This window comes from Aptenodytes forsteri, unplaced genomic scaffold (genome assembly GCF_000699145.1).
Source record: "Aptenodytes forsteri isolate BGI_AS27 unplaced genomic scaffold, ASM69914v1 Scaffold8, whole genome shotgun sequence".
In the NCBI taxonomy this organism is placed as follows: Eukaryota; Metazoa; Chordata; class Aves; order Sphenisciformes; family Spheniscidae; genus Aptenodytes; species Aptenodytes forsteri.
Window position 1 is genome coordinate 4,902,079 of NW_008796218.1, and position 18,358 is coordinate 4,920,436.

At 37.0% G+C, this 18,358-nt stretch overlaps 1 protein-coding gene across 1 annotated transcript in view; it reads right to left on the minus strand.

Moving 5' to 3' along the window:
• INSC (inscuteable homolog (Drosophila)) overlaps positions 1–18,358 on the minus strand; it is a 168,496-nt gene that overhangs the window by 63,004 nt on the left and 87,134 nt on the right. The window contains exons 3-6 of the mRNA XM_009288784.2: positions 8,147–8,492; positions 7,392–7,444; positions 5,603–5,726; positions 2,999–3,112 (exon numbers count right to left, since the gene is read on the minus strand). Coding sequence (XP_009287059.2) covers positions 2,999–3,112; positions 5,603–5,726; positions 7,392–7,444; positions 8,147–8,492 — 637 coding nt within the window. The remainder of the gene's footprint in view (positions 1–2,998; positions 3,113–5,602; positions 5,727–7,391; positions 7,445–8,146; positions 8,493–18,358) is intronic.

Genomic DNA, 18,358 nt, shown 5'->3' on the forward strand with positions numbered 1-18,358 from the left:
GACCCAGGTGCAGGGCCTTGCACTTGGCCTTGCTGAACATCACAAGGTTCACATGGGCCCACTTCTCCAGCTTGTCCAGGTCCCTCTGAATGGCATCCCATCCCTCAGGCATGTTAACCACAGCACTCAGCTTGGAGTCCTCTGCAAACTTGCTGAGGGTGCACTCGATCCCACTGCCCACCATGTCATTGAAGATATTAGACAGTACTGCTCCCAGTGCAGACCCCTGAGGGACACCACTCATCACTGATCTCCATCTGGACACTTAGCCATTGACCACTACCCTCTGGATGTGACCATCCAGCCAATTCCTCATCCACCGAACAGTCCATTCATCAAATCCATACATCCATAATGTAATAAAAAAAAAATCCATACATCCACAATATAATAAAAAAGACTTTTGTGAATACATCCCTGCAATGTAACCCCAGACAATGATACAGCAAGTTAGTCACAGTTTGATGCTTAAGTATGCGTCATAAGACTTGACAGAGGAATATTTTAGCAACATTTGGTTCCAAAGGTAGGAAACCGACCTGCAGACAGAAACCTGACTAAAAATTTTCCCTGGTAATTGCAACAAATACTCTACTTGGCTCTTCCTTTCCTCATTTTCTCTTTTTGCTTTTAAAATTATCTAAACCAGTGGAGTTTCCATTATGCTGCTACCAGTGTAGTTGCTTGTAGATGAACACTACATATTATGGTTTGAAACTCACAGCTCAATGTTTGTTATTCTATTAGCTCAGAATTCAAGGATTATTGTTATTATTACTATTATTATTTATGTTTCTCCCTCCATTTCTTATCTTGCCCTTGCTACTACTCATTTGCGTTAGAGTTCTTAGTCTTTATACTTCTGACAGCTAGCGAGAACAACTAGGTGGCTGCCAGGGTGAGTCAGCAACATGACTCTTTCACAGCAGATTACAAAGTTACATGCTAAAAGAAAAAAAGTTGAGGAATGGTGGAATAAAATTACAGGTGACACTTCAGCATGGGGGATTAGCATTTCAAAGCATTTTTAAATTTTGGTAAAAATATTGGTGGGGGAGTAGAGGGAGGGAGAGAGAAGACACTCTTACCAAAACATAAAGTGAGAAACCAGTTCCTATAATATTGTAGTTTTACAATATTATCATGGTTCTTTGTTTGCATGTCCAAGATTTTGGTGTGCTTTAGAGTTGTAATTTATAGCTTGGGACAGGAAAAAAGCTAACAACAGTGTTCCACAAGATCACACATTGTCATGGAGAGTAAGACTTCAAGTTTAAATGAAGAAATTTGTTGAGTTTTGCTTTCACAGTAAAAAAATATTCCACTTCTCTGGCTAGTTTTTACAAAGATAATGACAACTCTCAAGGGAACTTCTGTATCTGTGGGAGATTTTGAGATCTTTACAAACATTGAATCCATTCTCACCCTCTTAATGAGTGGGCACAGTTCCAGATTTATTTTTTTTTTTTAAATCACCCAGCTCTTTCACTGTCATAGCTAAGTACTCAAGTGACTGAATTCAAAATTCTGGTCTGTTACAATTCCTCTGCCACCTTGCTCACTGATGCAGATAACTGAGGCAATACAGAGGATGAAGGATGACGGTGAGTCAGGACAAATGTATTTCACAGGGCACAGAGGAAACAGACACACAGGACAGGTGATGCAATCACCGCTGTAATTTGGCAACCAAACGCCACTTAGGGTTCTTTGCATAAGGGGATGCATTTCCTTACTTGTAAACCTGTGACACATCCAGGTTTTAGCAATAAATTAACTTAGTGATTTATGTAAGGTCAGACTTTACTTCTGCTAAATTAAACTGTTATGGAATTACACAATGATAAAAAACACAAGACCAATTTTCCCTGATTTGTTAGTTCTGCACTTCCTCAATACTCAATATTTTAACATTGTTTTTGGATACCACTGAATGGAGCTCAAATATCAATTTAGAAAAAATTAAGCCTCTCAAGCTGTTGCCAGGATCCACTACACGTTTCTGAGTCTACCTCATTCGCAGCCTTCAGAACAGAGCAGTACCTTTTATGGTGCAAACACTCATCTAAAGGCAGATTGGAAGTAAAATTAATTAAATGCCACTGTTTAACCTCACCTCTGAGCAGGACAAGGGATTGGCACACCACTCCACAAGCAGAATCTTGGGAAAGGAGGTTTTCTTCTTTCTATATACACTGTGGATGCGATTATCCTATGCTCAACCTCACACAATACCCTGCCTTTCTCACTTTTTCAAGATCCAAGTGTCCTCAAAGGTGCAAACTCTGCAGGGATTGCCAGTATCATTGATCTTGGCAGAATGATTCGTTTATACCAAAAGTTAGCATCAATTACTCAGTGAATGAGAACACACACTGCCAGAAGTAACTGTAATGATGTTCCTCTGTAAAAGGAAAATAATGGATGCAAAGTATTTTTAAAATTACATCTTTAATAATATCTATAACCTACTCTGTACACACAGCTGAAGAGCCTTGTTGGTTCTCTGCGTACTTGTCAGCCATATGCATGGCCAATTGCAAAGTTTCTCTCCACTTCCATGGCTGGTACTTAAAAAGTACTGTCAGGAGAGACACTAAAAAAATGCCCAAAATGCTGAAGGGACTGGTAATACATTAGGTGGCACAAAGACAACTGTAGTTGAATCAATGCCCAGAAGCCTGTTGGAGCTTGCACAGGCATTGAGCTTTATTGAATTAAAGATTTTGGGGTTTGCGGCCTTTATTTCTTTTTTTTTTTTCCTTAATCTAATAGGATAATTTTAAGTAAGTAAGGCTTGCAAAAAGCAGCAAAAGAAGAAAAAAAAATAGTTTCTCAGAGTAGATTTTGTTGTTCTTTAACCTAGATTATTTGTCTCCTGAAATACAAAATTTCATCTTGTACTGTACATTTCAAAACTTGCAACCACTACTGTGTTAAGTAAAATAACTCACTTGTATCACTAGTTTACTTTGGATTAATCCATAAATCCCCTTACCTTAGCTATGATACGGCACAGGTGAGCACCTTCCTGGGTAAGGCTGAATAAACTACTAATCGCTGACTCAGTGATGTACACACTATCCGACAATTCTATTTGTCTCATCAGGTTCTGTGTGACATAAGACAATAAAAATAATTTACTTCCAATGAAAAACATCTGTGTTATATTTAAAGATAAGATGGAGTAGAAAGTCTAGCTCATTTAATCCATATCATCTTACTTCTCACTCAGAGAAAGGAAAGGAAAAAAAACATGGGCAGGAGTCAAACTGGTAACACTAACGCATTTATCATCGCATTTGAATAGATGTAACCAAGAATAGTGATATTTAAAAATAAATATGAATAGAGTAAGAGAACAGGTATGTGTGTGAGAACATTTAGTAAAGAACTCTTCAGCTATTTAGTAAATTATTGTTGGGTTTGGCCTGGGATTGAACTAAAATTTTCAGCAGGCAACTAATTGTCTTACTGCTGAAGCTGTATCACAAGGTGATACAAGATTTCCACCTTATTTATAAGGAATATTGCTACAGCCTTTCTAACACTACTTTCTAAGGCTCTGGGTTCATCACTATTCTCAGTATACATAGAAAATGTCATTGACCAATACAGGGAATTCTCATAGAGAAATATAGTTTATTTCTCCAATGTATGAAATAGGTTAAATATTTTTATCTTTGTAAATAGTTATCTTGCTTTTGCATGTGTGCCATTGCAGCTTCACAGAGAAACACAGCTGTCAGAAGAATATGAAGGGTATTTGATTTTACTCTTTCTGAAAGTACATACAATCATTAGAGGAAGAATTAATCATATTTGCTAGGAGGAAGAAGGGAAGCATTTTTATATTTAATCCAACCTGAAAGAAGTGGAAAGAAACATCCCACATTTTACACTGTTATTGATACAAATTTCAATTATCTCCCCTTTAAGAGGCTGTGTTCTCCCACCTTTAGCATCTCCCCTTAGAAAAATGTTCCATAACAGACATAACTTATCCATTCACATTTTGATATGAACCTATCTTGAATAAAATCCTTATACACTGATTAGAAAAGAAAGCTCCTGAGTACACAATTTAAGCTGAGAGTTCTGGCCTCTCACACAGACACTTAGACTGCTCCAGGGCAGCAAACTACCCACAGACAATGCAGTTGCATGGCAGAAGTGGACACGCAGCCTGACTGAATGGCTCAGAAAACTGTTCTTAAAAGTGATTTTATTAATGACCTCTAATCTAAGTCTTCAGCCACACAAATACATACGAGATGGTGCAGAGTAATTAATTCTGCTCCCTTAAAAGAAAAAGGGACTAGGACTTCAGGTGTGTCAGCAGGTGTCAAAGTACCCCAAGACAGAACTATTAGCAATGGAGAACTGCTCTTCAGATTAAAAAGAATTAGCATCAAAACCAACACAACCTACTCACTGAATTTGCAATATGCAAATTTATTTAAACACTTCAACTCATATATGGCATTTCATTTAATTCTCATAAATCCTAACCAAAGCACATTAGCAAGTAGCTTGTTAATTTGACTGTAATTCTGCAAATGTATTCTGGAGATTCTCACTTCCTAGCAATAATCTTTTAAAACTATAAGGGATGTTTCAGAAAGAGCCACAACTTTTTTCTTCTATTCTAACGCATCAACGTATGTTAGAATTTAACCAATACCATGCATTAATTTTGTTTTAGCACCGTAGTAAATACTACTTAACTTTTTCCTCATCACTAAGCCTCTCATTTCCTTTTTTTCTGTAGGGACAAAATAAAAGAATAACATCACCTCTAAAATATGGACAAATTAATTGAGCTTAATTACATTTGGGGTTTTTTATTTGAGGAAGATTAGAGGGTGCAAAGGAATTACTGATGAGATCTTAAGAAAGAAACTAGTGTAAGCCAAGATAGATTGGTTAGACTTGCAAGTTGCTACTATTTCAAGAATGGTCTAATGGAAAAAATTTAATGCATTTGTAGTCTCAGCCTTATTACTCAGTGTATTTAGCTACATTTGATCACCACTGGAAACTACACATCATGCCTGCAATGATACAGCACTGTTTCTGGAAGGTTACACACACACACGTGTAACCTGTACACAACACTGTATTTTATCACTACTTCCTAGAGTGTAAGAAATGCACTGGTTAAAATGTGTGCTGTAATAATATACTTGCTATATGTACATCTTCTAAAAAGTTTAGCTTTTAATGAGAATCATTGAGAGCAGGAGAGACTTTTTTCAAGGTTTCTAAAGAAAAGCAGTGTCTGCATGAAAGGAAGAGAAAATGCCTCCAAAAGGTCTTATTAACAAGATATTCTCCAGAAATTAGATGCCTCGCAATGAAGGAGGCCTATCTGGAAAAGTAACTAACATATTGAGCCACAAGATCATTGTGTTTGGGATTTGAGGTTATTGGAGAATTTGAGAGTACAAACACCGAAATCTCTTTGCAAGATATTTTAATTACTGATCGTAAGTTTGCTGAAAATTGAGAGCTATAATTATAATCCTCCTCTTAATGGATGCTTTTCTTCAAGATTCAACAATTTGGAAAGACCTTTTTTTTTTTTAAACTATAAACTAACCTGTGCCTCATGTGTTAAAACCAGCTCTATTAACTGGCCAAAATACTGAGCAACAGTAGTAAGTGTTTCATTAACACAAGATTTCATGGACTTCAGTATCTGTTCATCTTCAGTTTGTATGCACCTGAAAAGAAAGAGAAAGGAAAGCGATGAAGGAAAAAAGATGCAACAGATGCATATTGTTTTATCAAGCCAATTGTCACAGATGAGCTCTGTGTTAATAATGGGGATATAATGGGAATTCAGCTGTTCACATGAGGACACTGTCTTTGTGCCATTAGCATCACACCAGACTTTAATCAAGGCTTTGTCTAGACATAGTAAGTATACCATCAAAGGACAACAGTGGACATTAATGAGTAATTTTGGGATCACAATTTACTTCGCAGACTGCAGGCCAAATTTTGCTGTAGATGCTGTGTTTATGTCAGTGTAACTCTGCTATTTTCCACTTATGCTTATAGTTACAGTCACTCTAGGATGCCTGCATTTCAACTGCAGCTGTGTATATCCATCCATCTTTCACGACCAAAGAAGTGCTTTCAATAATTTTCATTTCTTTACCTTCTTTGCCATAGTTTAATGACAACAGAATAAGGACCCAAAATGAATGTGTGCCCAGATGGGTAAAGTTCGTTTAAATTTAAACAGTATACTCAAAAGTAAAATGTGGCCTTCTGTGCAGAAAGATTACATACAGCAGCTTTACAGAGTTAGTATAACTATCCTGTAACCAGTGATATTTGGCTGTAACTGAAGAAATGAGATAAGGATGGAAAACTTCATACAATTCAAATGAAATAACTAATACTTCCTCACAGAATTGTATTCATTTAAATTGTCAAAACATATTCCAACCAGGCAGGCCACTGTAATGGAAGATATAGTTTGGTTGATCAGTGTCTCCATCTACACAGTAGGTCCCCTTTTCAGCTTTACCTTTCACCCACCTATATCAACTTTTTGTCAAACAGACAAGAAGGGAGACAGCTGATTTGGGGCAGACACTATGAGATCAGAGCTCTCATTAAATCAGTGTGTCTCATAGTAGAATATAAAAGTAAAGTCTGAGCTGTGTGGGTTTGGCAAAAAGCAATAGTGCTCAAGAAATGTTCTTTCCTGATAATTAGATGGTGTCTTTTTCCCTGATGATTCCCTGAGCAGAATGACTTGCACAGTGTTTAAAGTAAATTGAAAAAGACCGATTGAACTGTGCTGGAGGAAACATGATAACTTATGTTAGGCAGGGGAAATATCATGAGAAGAATTATAGAGAGAGTCTTATTTTCCAGTTTCAGCATTCTGGAGTGCATGGAGCTGAGTAAACCTACAACCGCAATTTAAAGGCATGTGTATTTATTTGGGTTTGATTTACTAGTACATGGATATGTGCATACAGGAACATGTAGTACGACAGTCTTGCAACATAAGTTTTCACACCAGCTGAAGTCTTGGCTTCACAGAACTTGAAGGGAACTTTGTCACTGATATCATTAGAGCCAGACTTTCTCCCTCAATATCTAAAAGCCCTGAAAAATCCACTCGCATGCAGCTTTGTGTCTATTGCCAGGCTCTTTCTGCAACAGCAGATCCCATCTTTCATTAGGATGCATTTTAAATAAAAGCAACTCACTTCATGCACCAGAGGCTAATATTTAGAAAGCTTTTCAGAGCTGCGGGAGCCTAGTTCAAACATTTGAGGGTGTTAGTAGATTTGTACTTCTCATTAGAAATTCCACAACGTAATAAAATATCAAAATTAATATTTCAGCTAGAAAATTTAAATTACCTTTCTGTAAATGCTGTAAATTCAGAACACTTGTCTATTAAAAGTTTTTCAAACTGCAGAAAGAGAAAGAGAAAGTGGTTTTAAAGCAATATCCATACACGCAATTGCTTTTTAAAAATAAATAATGATTGTTCATGATAATTAGGTGAAAACCCTCCAGAAACATAATATTTCATATGGACACACTTTTTCTACTTTTCTGCATAAAACAAGTAGGTAAAACTGAAGTTAACAAAAAAGTAGTATTTTCTACATTGTAAATGCAAAGGAACTCACAGATGGGGCATCTAATTACTTTAGTCCTGTAGTCCTCAAAACCAAAACTTTTTTCAACATAATTTGTCAGCATTATTAATATTCAGAATCGGGCCTATGATAAAATAGGATCCAAAATGAGTCAAGAATGTTTCCATAGCTGAAAAGGGATTAGAAAGTCTTAAACAAGGGACCAATATCAGTACATAAGGATTTCTTTTGGTTTGTTTAAAGTAAGCTTTAATTATTACAATTAAAAAAAACAACAAGACAAACATGACATCAGATAAGGCATCCTACCTGGTGCATTTCTTCTGAAGAATTCCTGTTGAACGTATTGTATTCATTTATCATTGAACGTACATGGCAGTTGACTCTTACTGTCATGCTGTGGACTCTCTGCCATTTATTCTTCTCCAGCTTTTGAGCAATCCTAAGCTTTAATTATTACAATTAAAAAAAACAACAAGACAAACATGACATCAGATAAGGCATCCTACCTGGTGCATTTCTTCTGAAGAATTCCTGTTGAACGTATTGTATTCATTTATCATTGAACGTACATGGCAGTTGACTCTTACTGTCATGCTGTGGACTCTCTGCCATTTATTCTTCTCCAGCTTTTGAGCAATCCTGGTCAACTCTGTGCTGATGATCCAAGCTCTTTTTAATAGCAGCTGTAAGTTATCACATGTGCTATATTGTGAGGAAAGGATAAGTTCATTTTGTTCATCCTTCTCAGTGCTGATTGGCTTGGACTGGAGAATACACATACATTCACAGTCTGTCATCAACTTCAAATCTTCCATCCATCGCTGAACGGAGTCCACCTGAATTAAGTGCATGCTAGAAGGCAGAGAAAGAGAAGGAAGAATGAGGTAAAGCAAAACAACCTTAGAATAACCACCAGCAATACAATACGGTTGCATCCACCTACCAGGTTGCAATTGATTGACAAAAGGCAACTACCTGAACAAACAATTTTTCTTGCAGTAACACAGTGACATGCTTAGCTTTCTATTCCAAACAGAGGTTTTGGGTTTCTAATCACCTTTACACCACATACCCTGCTATAAATTTATTTGTGAAAAATTAGTAGAGATTAGAGATAAGTAAACAGGAAAAGTTTAGACTACGCTTTTGGGGGAAATGTTTCTTGTACATTCAGAGTTTAATATGATGAAGGAGCAAAGTTATGGGTGTGTTTGCTTGTTGTTTATGGCACTGTACGGTCAGCTTTTTCTAGACACTTTGCCTGTTAGACACTTAATAGAAAAGTTTTACCTTGCAGCATCTCTCAAAAGCCCTTCCACCCACACTGACACTGCCAAACCAAGACAGTGAACGATACTGTCAGCAATATCCGTTTCTGCCATATCATAATCCCTTAAACCTCAGCTGTATTCTACTTCCTGACCAGTCCTTTACCTTCCCCCTTATTTCTCATTGCTCTCTGTACAATTTGCACATCTGACTTCCAAAGCACATTTTTGCACTACAGCAAATATGCTGTGAACCAGTGAGGCTGAAGGAAACTCCTTGATGAGTATACCCTGACACAAGGGCAATGGGCCTGCATCTTGTGCCCTTGCATCCTCCAGCTAGTAAAATGTGGTACCCAAGACAGCAGCTGTTCTGAGCTTATCTTTGTGAGGGATCCCAAGTTCCCTAGAGCCTTCAGGTAGAGTTGCCTAGAATTTTTTCTTATAGTGAGATTCCCAGATTCTAAGAAAAAAACCTTAATCCTCACCCCAACCATACACACATACAGAGCCAGGTTTTATTAGACATGACTAGTGTTATTAACGTTGTATCTAACAGTATATAAAGGTCAGGTATAGGACCCTAGGTCAGACAGAGCAAAGTTTGCACAACTACATTCATCCTTACCTACTTTGTCTTTGCAGACAGGCTATGGTTTCTGCTTTTGTTTCATTTAGCTCAGGGAATTCCTTAATGGCAACACCCTCATCCCTTCGACTCCCTGGAAATTTGCTTAATGTATGGCAATTTCTCTCTGAGGCCTGCCTGGCCCATTGCTGCCTCCTGCAGTCTCTCAGACCACCTGCACAAAATGCAGGCTCCCAGCTTTGTATTGTGGCTCTCGCCTACCACACCTAAGGCTGGTAGGACCTTTGTTTCCCTTTGCAGGAGGGAGCTTCCCAAGGAAGGAGCATCACCTCTGCCAAGGGGTCCCATCTGACCCTTGCTTCCAAACCAAGGACAGAACAGACACTGTCCATCTCCAGAAATCAGCTGTCCAAAATTTTTTTCAGATTTAACAGTAGGTCCAGATTATTTCAGTTTACATTTCCCCTCCCCAATCCTCACAAGAGACCACTTCCTCTTGTAAATATATACATAAATATATTAAAAAACCATTTTTACTATCAATAGTATATATATAATAAGTATATATATAAATATATAAGGGATAGTTACATAGAGCTAAGGGAAAAAGACAAAAGTTATTGTTAAAAACAAATTTTCAAATTACTTGAATTTTCCTTTTTTTTTAATACAAAAGCTTAAAAGATTCTCAGTGGTGGTTGCTGAAATTAACCATGGTTGCAATGGTAAAGACTGACTTTATCAATATCTGTCCACCACTAGGCCCATTATATCCCCTGTCAATGCAACATCATCCACTGGTAATAAAGCAAAGCAGGAGGCCAAGAGTTCAAAGAATCACTGCAAGTCTCCATGGCATAGCAGATTTTGATTATGTGTCTAAAACAATTTCTGCAGAATTTATAAACACAAGCATGACCAATGAACGTAATATTTGCATACACAACACACTTCCAAAAGGGGCACTTTACTCAGCAAGAATTTCAGATTTCTGATCTACAATGAATAAAATAGTTTTTTTGACAGTTTGCATCAGCTGAAGATGCAGTCTTAATTTTTGGCAAGTCTTCTTAACATGAAATAGTTCAAAATTTTAGTACCTCTTCCTCTAGCGAAAGACGGATTGATACTAAGGGTATTCCGAAGAAGTGAAGATGAGCGATAAGAAATGAAATTAAGAGAAAGCAAGAGAGACTGGGCTTAATTATTTTTTCCAAACTTCTATTGGTATCCTACAGCTAGTCTGACAGTGTAGTGGATTGTTGTCAACCTTCTGGATACACACTGCAGTTTTATAAGATGTTATACCAGAAAGGACAAAAAGAAAGTTTGTTTTATAGCCCCCATTCTTTTAATCCAGCTACTGACTTATTGCAACTCAGCACCACAGCAGTAATGCTCTGTGCTGTTATATAAAGCTGTTAAAACAAAATCTGCAATTACATTAGCCAAGCTAAGGATGACCAGGTGGAAGGCCTTTTTAATTCTTGTGCTTCCATTTATACACTGAGCACCACCTGAACTCAAGAAATCTCCTTCTAAACCACTGAAGTAATATTCCACAAATGACCAAAATTTATTAACATACATATGAAAAGGAGGCTCACCTCAAGTATAATTTCATATAAATCAACAGCAAACAAGATACAAGTGATCAGTTTCATTGATCCAAACCCCCTTTTCACCGTATACGATGAAACTACTTTTAATTTTAAACTTTACAGGCTACTGCTGTTTAAGGTCCTTATTTCACTCAGCTTTGAATATTGAGTAATTGCATTTCAGGATCGATTGTGGCTTGCTTTCTTCTTGCTATGTGTAGTCTCCTTATTGCCTTTTTGGATCTGAAGCAAGGTTTCCTAATAAACAAAAATAACAACTTCAGAAGTTTGAGACCATGATTTATAAAGATGTGCGTAGTTTGCATGCAGTACAGTATAAACACATTTGACACAGAGTAATGTATTTTTCATTTCTAAAGTGCATTATGATAATTGATTAAATCTCTGTTTAGTAAGTACAAATAAACTCCTACATTATAAATTCACATGGAAAAAACCTAGAATAGAAGGTTAGTCAGAAAAAAAAAATTGTTCATATTTCCTTTAATCGCAAAAGCCAGTCTTCACTCTGAGGAGAAAAAAGGATGATAGAGTTGCACAAAAAAGTTACAGATGTTAAAGAAACTCTCCTTGTTTGTCTCTGTTCCTACTAATTGTCAGAAGTACAACTGTAGAATTTAGGATGTTCTGTCATTGAAACTTAGTATTCCTTAACTCACAGCAATGGCAAAAATAATACCATTCACCTCCTTTCAGACAGAAGAACCACAGAAAATTCCCCCTGCTCACTATGCCAGCTTTTCTGACACATTATTCTTTAAAACACACATATATCATGATTACTCAAGTAAAATATATAAATGATTCACCTACATGCACATCTCCCTGTATTTAGAGAAGATCTTCCTAAACATTCAGCAGATGAATTTGTAGACTAATTTTTTATATATTAAAATAAGGAAAGCAAAAAGTGTGATCATTCCTAATTAGCTATTAAGAATCATATTCAAGACAGCATTTACTGAACTCCAAAAACAAGTTGAAAATTTCCATTTTGTCTCCCCATTACTGAAGGAAAAAAAAAAATCTACGCCTACAAAATGACAACAACCATAATGGGTCGGACCAGAACATTTACTGAACTCCAAAAACAAGTTGAAAATTTCCATTTTGTCTCCCCATTACTGAAGGAAAAAAAAAATCTACGCCTACAAAATGAAAACAACCATAATGGGTCGGACAAGAAAAATCTGTCTAGCCCATTATCCTGCTCCCAACATGGCCATTAGGAGATGCATAAGGAAAGATTATAAGAGGCATGGCAAGAGCTGTGCAACCCCTCCTTCCCATCTTCTGGCAATTAGTGGTTTAGGAACTTGCTAAGCCATAAGCTGTGTCTGAGCAGTATGTTTTTACAATTCATGAAACAAAAGTAGCCATTAATCCCTTTTTGAACTCAGTTAAACTTTTGGCCTTTACAACATCTAGTGGCAGTGTCTCCCAGTGTTCAGTTATTTTTTGTATGAAAAAGTGTTTCTTATTGTTTGTTTTAAGCTTGCTGCCTGGAGGTATTAACACAGCTCTTTAGTTCTTGTATGCTAAGAGATACTGAAATGATAGTTCCACATTCACCCTCTTCGTGTAAGTCATTATTTGCTCTACCCTATCTTGTCTCGGTTATCTCATTTCCAAGGTAGATAAACTCCATTTGTCTAGTCTGTCACCATACAGAAGTGATTCCACTCCTCTGACCATCCACGTACTCTCCCCACCTTTTCAAAAAGCCTTTTCCACTTTTCCTACGTCCTAAGATATGATGGTAAGAACAGCACGCAATATGCAAGATTCAGGTAAATTATGAATTAAATTTTCTGCACTGTCCCTATTTTCCAAGAATTCCCAAAATTAAATTTCTTTTTTACTTAAGTGTTTTCCACAGAGCTGTTTCATTTTTACCTTCCAGAAAAATCTACTTATTTTGATTTCAGAATCTTTTCCATGAGTGATAATATACAATTTAGAGTTTGCTATTCTATATGTATGATGAAAGAGATTGTTCTTTAGTTCCCTTCGCCTCCTCACATGCACTACTTTAGGTTCATTAACATACAATTTCTTCTGGCATTTTGCATTTCAGTCACTCAGTATTGTGAGACTTTTTGTGTTTGCACATTATTTTAAATTAACCTGAACAGTTTTGCATCAGCAGGAAGTAGTGTTGTCCTGCTTTTTTAACTATTTTTCAGGTCATTAAATACATTAAGCAAGATTGGTTCGAGCATAAGGGTGCTTACTGGTGTGACTCTCCCCAGTTCTGTTTAACTGAGCAACAGTAGCTGGGCAACTGGCAGAGATCCTGACGTATATACACAGTAGTTCCCCACCAGTTAGAATTTCTGAATTTAGTATGTCATGGCATATTGACAAAAAAGCAATTTATCTAGACTCTACACTATAAAAGCAGCATTTCATGTAAAAATAGCAGTAAAAATAATTCAGTGCAAAATAAAAATTCAAACGAAAGTCTCCAGCATTTCTTCAAAGTCATTCTATTTTAATTGAGGTTGTAAAATATTTGATGAAGTTTTCAAGAGCACTCAACTGAACTTGAGTAACTAGCAATTTGAATACTCTGAATTCTAGTGTGCTTGCCAAAAGCCAGAGTCTTTTAAAAATTGTGTTATTTTGACAAAATCGTTCGGTGTCACTGGCTGAAACCAACTTAGAGCAACAGCATGTTAAAAGCACATTGCTTCAAAAAATGCTCAGACCTTGTTTCATGCAGATGTTTCTGCACTATATAACACATTGCAGGGAAATTTCGTCCTGGAGAAAGACTCACATAAAAAAATAATAATCACATTTTAAATTTCTAAAAAGAGGCATATCATATTCAGAGTTCTGTTACAAGCATTTCTCTTCTTTTTTGCTATTTTCTATCCTCTAGTAAGTATTTTGTTAACTAAAGAATCACAAGATCTTTAGGATAGACAAGATGGATTGACATCTTAAGAATTGCTCTATCTCATGATGGTGTTACTTGAATACAAAAGTGAAGAATAACTAGATCATTTGTTTAAAACTTCCAGCTTGGAGCTCTCTACTACAATTTTACTGGCAGCACATATACTTCTTTTTAAATTGCAAATGTTATAATGAAAAAGAGTTATACCTCCATTTTAGCACTGAGTTTCACTAAGTGCAAAAGTTTCGTGTTTTATAACATTGTGTTGAAGTCTGAGCTGATCAATTCATGTGAATAATTCCAGTGGTCATATTTATAAAGTGTAAAGACTTCTGCTCAGTCAAATTATGTTTTCGAGGCTTCTTAGCCTTTTTATCCATTTTCACCTATTATGACAGATTTATTACCAATCCTAACAGCAGCATTTAGTACAGCTTCCAGATAAGCCTACGGTGAAAGTCAATGCCAAGTCTTATGACTGCGCTCAAATTTATTATTCTAATTAGCGGTAGGTAATTAATTGGCAACAAACAACTTCTTGAATGGATTTAGCCCCCTCTTTGAACATAAATCATCTCTAATTTTTTTCTAATTTATATTTTTAAAATTATTCATAGGTACCCGATATACCCAGGGCCAGTTTCTACATCAATACAATGGACAGCAGAACTCAACTCTCAGTGGAAGGATTTAGTGAAGAGCTATAGAGACGACTCTTATTTATCCTCAAGTTGCTTTACACAATATTCGAATCATAGAATCATTAAGGTTGGAAAAGACCTCTAAGATCATCGAGTCCAACCGTCAACCCAACACCACCACCCACTAAACCATGTCCCTAAGCACCTCATCTACACGTCTTTTAAATACCTCCAGGGATGGTGACTCAACCACTTCCCTGGGCAGCCTGTTCCAATGTTTAACTGCTCAATTAATTATTACTATTAATTGCATAAAAGAGCCTTGTAGATCCATGATATTGTATTTAGCAAAATTTTATAGAGCTAGCTAGAGAGCTAGCTTAGAAGATACAGAATAATTTTAAGGTAGCTGAGAATCAGACTCCTGATTTTTAAGTGAACACACTTGCTTTGTAGATCATTCCTAAGGTCATAGAGGTCTGTGAATATTTGGTATTTGTAATTGATGTGGCAAGCTAAAAGAGTAGTGTGATGATTTGCACTGTGTTCTTTTTCCCTGCCTTGATTTTACGGTCTTCTTTTCCAGTAGAACATCAGCAATCCAACTTCACTTGGACAAAAGGTGAGTTTAGAATGATTATTTAAATCTTTAGAAAACATTGATAAAAGCAAGTTAGTTCCTAGTTTTCAAAAAAAGTTAACAGGTTATATTAAAATGGTATTTTAATTTGCCTCAATGATTACTCAATCATTACAGTTACTGAAGTCTGACAATTTCCCCAAATAAAGTCAGTAACAGATAATGCAAACTACAGCCATGAAACGTTTCTCAAAACAAAACAACTTAAGGAAAGGTGCACTGTAGTCAGCCAGATATCCTGAAGTGTATTGTGGAAGGCAGAACTCTGTTAGTCAGCATCAATCACCCTTGTACATTTTAACATTTCCATTTGATTTAGGAGTAGGTTTAAACCACAAAGAAATGCAGCAGAAGTAATAGAGGCATTACTACTAGTTTCAGGAATCAGCATGCCAATGGGCAGAATAAACAAATATTGGTAACAAAACCAGAATTACTCAAAGATCACAAGTAAAATACAAATGTATTACAATAGCGGTAATAAGTTACCTGTTTTGTTGACTAGGGACACCTCAATATTGCTGCTTTTCTGGTAACTGATATCTATGAGTCTCTTCACCTGACCTGAAACCAACAATGGTCCCTCCTTGCCATTTACTGAAACTTCAGTACCACCAAATTCAGTTTGGCATCTGCACTCTGGGATGATGGAGTTACTCAAACCACCAGCCTCCTCAAAATCAATGCTACTATAGAGAAAATATGTTAAAACCACAAACAGCTTGTACCTTGTTAAGCATACAACCAACTTCTGCAGGGAGATCAAATGAAGACCAGCCTGTGAAACTTAGAACTAAACATTTGTGGTCAGGCTACTGTATTTTGTGAAATCTTATGCATTCACTGATATAGAAACATCTATAAGGAAAGTAAAAACACTATAAACACTTGTAATATATAAGGTATGATGTGTAAATTAACTATAGCTTCATCGCACCTATTTAAAAGGCCACATAAATCACTTAGTGTTAAGTGCTGCACCAATGTTCCTCTCAAATCTTTATGTTTTTCTGAGAAATCCTCACTGTAAGTTGTCCCTCTAAAAACGTCTGGAAATATTATACCATCCCAGAATTACTGGCACACTATAGAACATAAGGAAGACACAATATAAAATCACAGACCAATTCAGCTTGCTGATTAGCTTATGTAAAATCTAGGATAAACTTACCTTATGTCAATTTTCTTTACATGGTTAGAGTTTAAGTAGGGCGAGGTCCTTTCCAGCCTCTGCCAACTGAAGGGACAGTCAGAAGGCAAAAGGACTAGTTCAAACTGGTTTTGTGGATTTTTACTTTGTGCCTGGTACATTAAATTGCTAAAACAGTAGCTGTCTCGACAAGCACATAAGCCACTGTGTTCACAGAAAGTAAAGACAGCAGTAAAAGAGAATATAATTTCCTGACAGAAAGGAGGAAAATGCTAAATAAACCCTGCTATTAGCAAGTTAATGACAGTATAAGGCTGCTAATTGGCCTGCTACAGGCTGTCCTGGTTTCGGCTGAGATAGAGTTAATTTTCTTCCCAGTAGCTGGTACAGTGCTGTGTTTTGGATTTAGGATGAGAATAACGTTGATAACACACTGATGTTTTAGTTGTTGCTAAGTAGTGCTTACACTAGTCAAGGACTTTTCGGCTTCTCGTGCCCTGCCAGCGAGAAGCTGGGAGGGGGCACAGCCAGAACAGCTGACCCAAACTGGCCAAAGGGGTATTCCGTATCATATGACATCATGCTCAGTATATAAATGGGGGGAGCTGGCCAGGGGGCGGTGACCGCTGCTCGGGAACTGGCTGGGCATCGGTCAGCAGGTTCCCTTCTTTTGCTGTCCTATTAAACTGTCTTTATCTCAACCCACAAATTTTACTTTTTTTCCCCCGATTCTCTCCCCTATCCCGCTGGAGGCGGGGAGTGAGCAAATGGCTGTGTGGTGTTTAGCTGCCTGCCAGGGTAAACTACAACACAGGTAAAGCTGAACAAAGAGTATGCCAATATTGTCACAATGATCACCAACTAAAATATGTCTGTGAAATTTATATTTGTATAGTATTATTCATACTTGCAATGAATATTATTGCATTTGTAGTGTCATTATAAACTAGTAAACTGACTAAAATTTCCAAAACCAATTAGCTTGGTGAACCCTGTGATGTTAGCATAACCAGACTTAGTAAACTGTTATGGACTCAGATCAGACTTGATGGACTTTGATCCAAATTGAGGAATCCACCTGACTTAGAAGCAGGCAATTTTAGCCATTCTACAATTCAAACAATATAGGGGCAGGGGGGGAATGCTCTCCCACTGGCCCTGCTGCTTGAGAGTCCATTCATGTTGAAGTGGGGGTGGGGGACTGCCAATATAAATCCACTGCTCCTAAATCCCTTCACCCAAATGTGTTGGTATGAGTTACTGACATGCTTATATTTTTTTATGTCCATTTGACCACTGGTAAAACTAGAAATGAAGGTTAACTTATCAAATTCTGCAAGTGGAACTCTGTGATGGAGCACTTTTTCTTGTCTCTTTTTTTTTTTTCCTTAATATTGTTTTATTGGCCTTTTTTATTCTGTCTATGGGTAAGAGAGTCCATTCTCACTGAAGGTCAGAGATAACCCATTTGCAACAGGACACTGATGATCATCATCTAAACTCTGCTTTCTTCCGCAAGTTCATTTCAGGAGTAGTATGCACTCCATCAGCTACACTGGCCTGGAAGTTCTCTGGGTCGAGATTTCGCACTTAGCCAAACCTGCCAAACCATATGGCAGTTTTGTGCTCTGCACAAAAAAAAATTAGGATAAGACTATCCAATTAATTCTCTCTTGGAGCAGCTCCTGTTCATTTTTAATGATATTTACAGAATATCAGTGTGATATAGACAGAAGAGTTATACATAGAATCATAGAATCATTGAGGTTGGAAAAGACCTCTAAGATCATCGAGTCCAACCGTCAACCCAACACCACCATGCCCACTAAACCATGTCCCTAAGCGCCTCATCTACACGTCTTTTAAATACCTCCAGGGATGGGGACTCAACCACTTCCCTGGG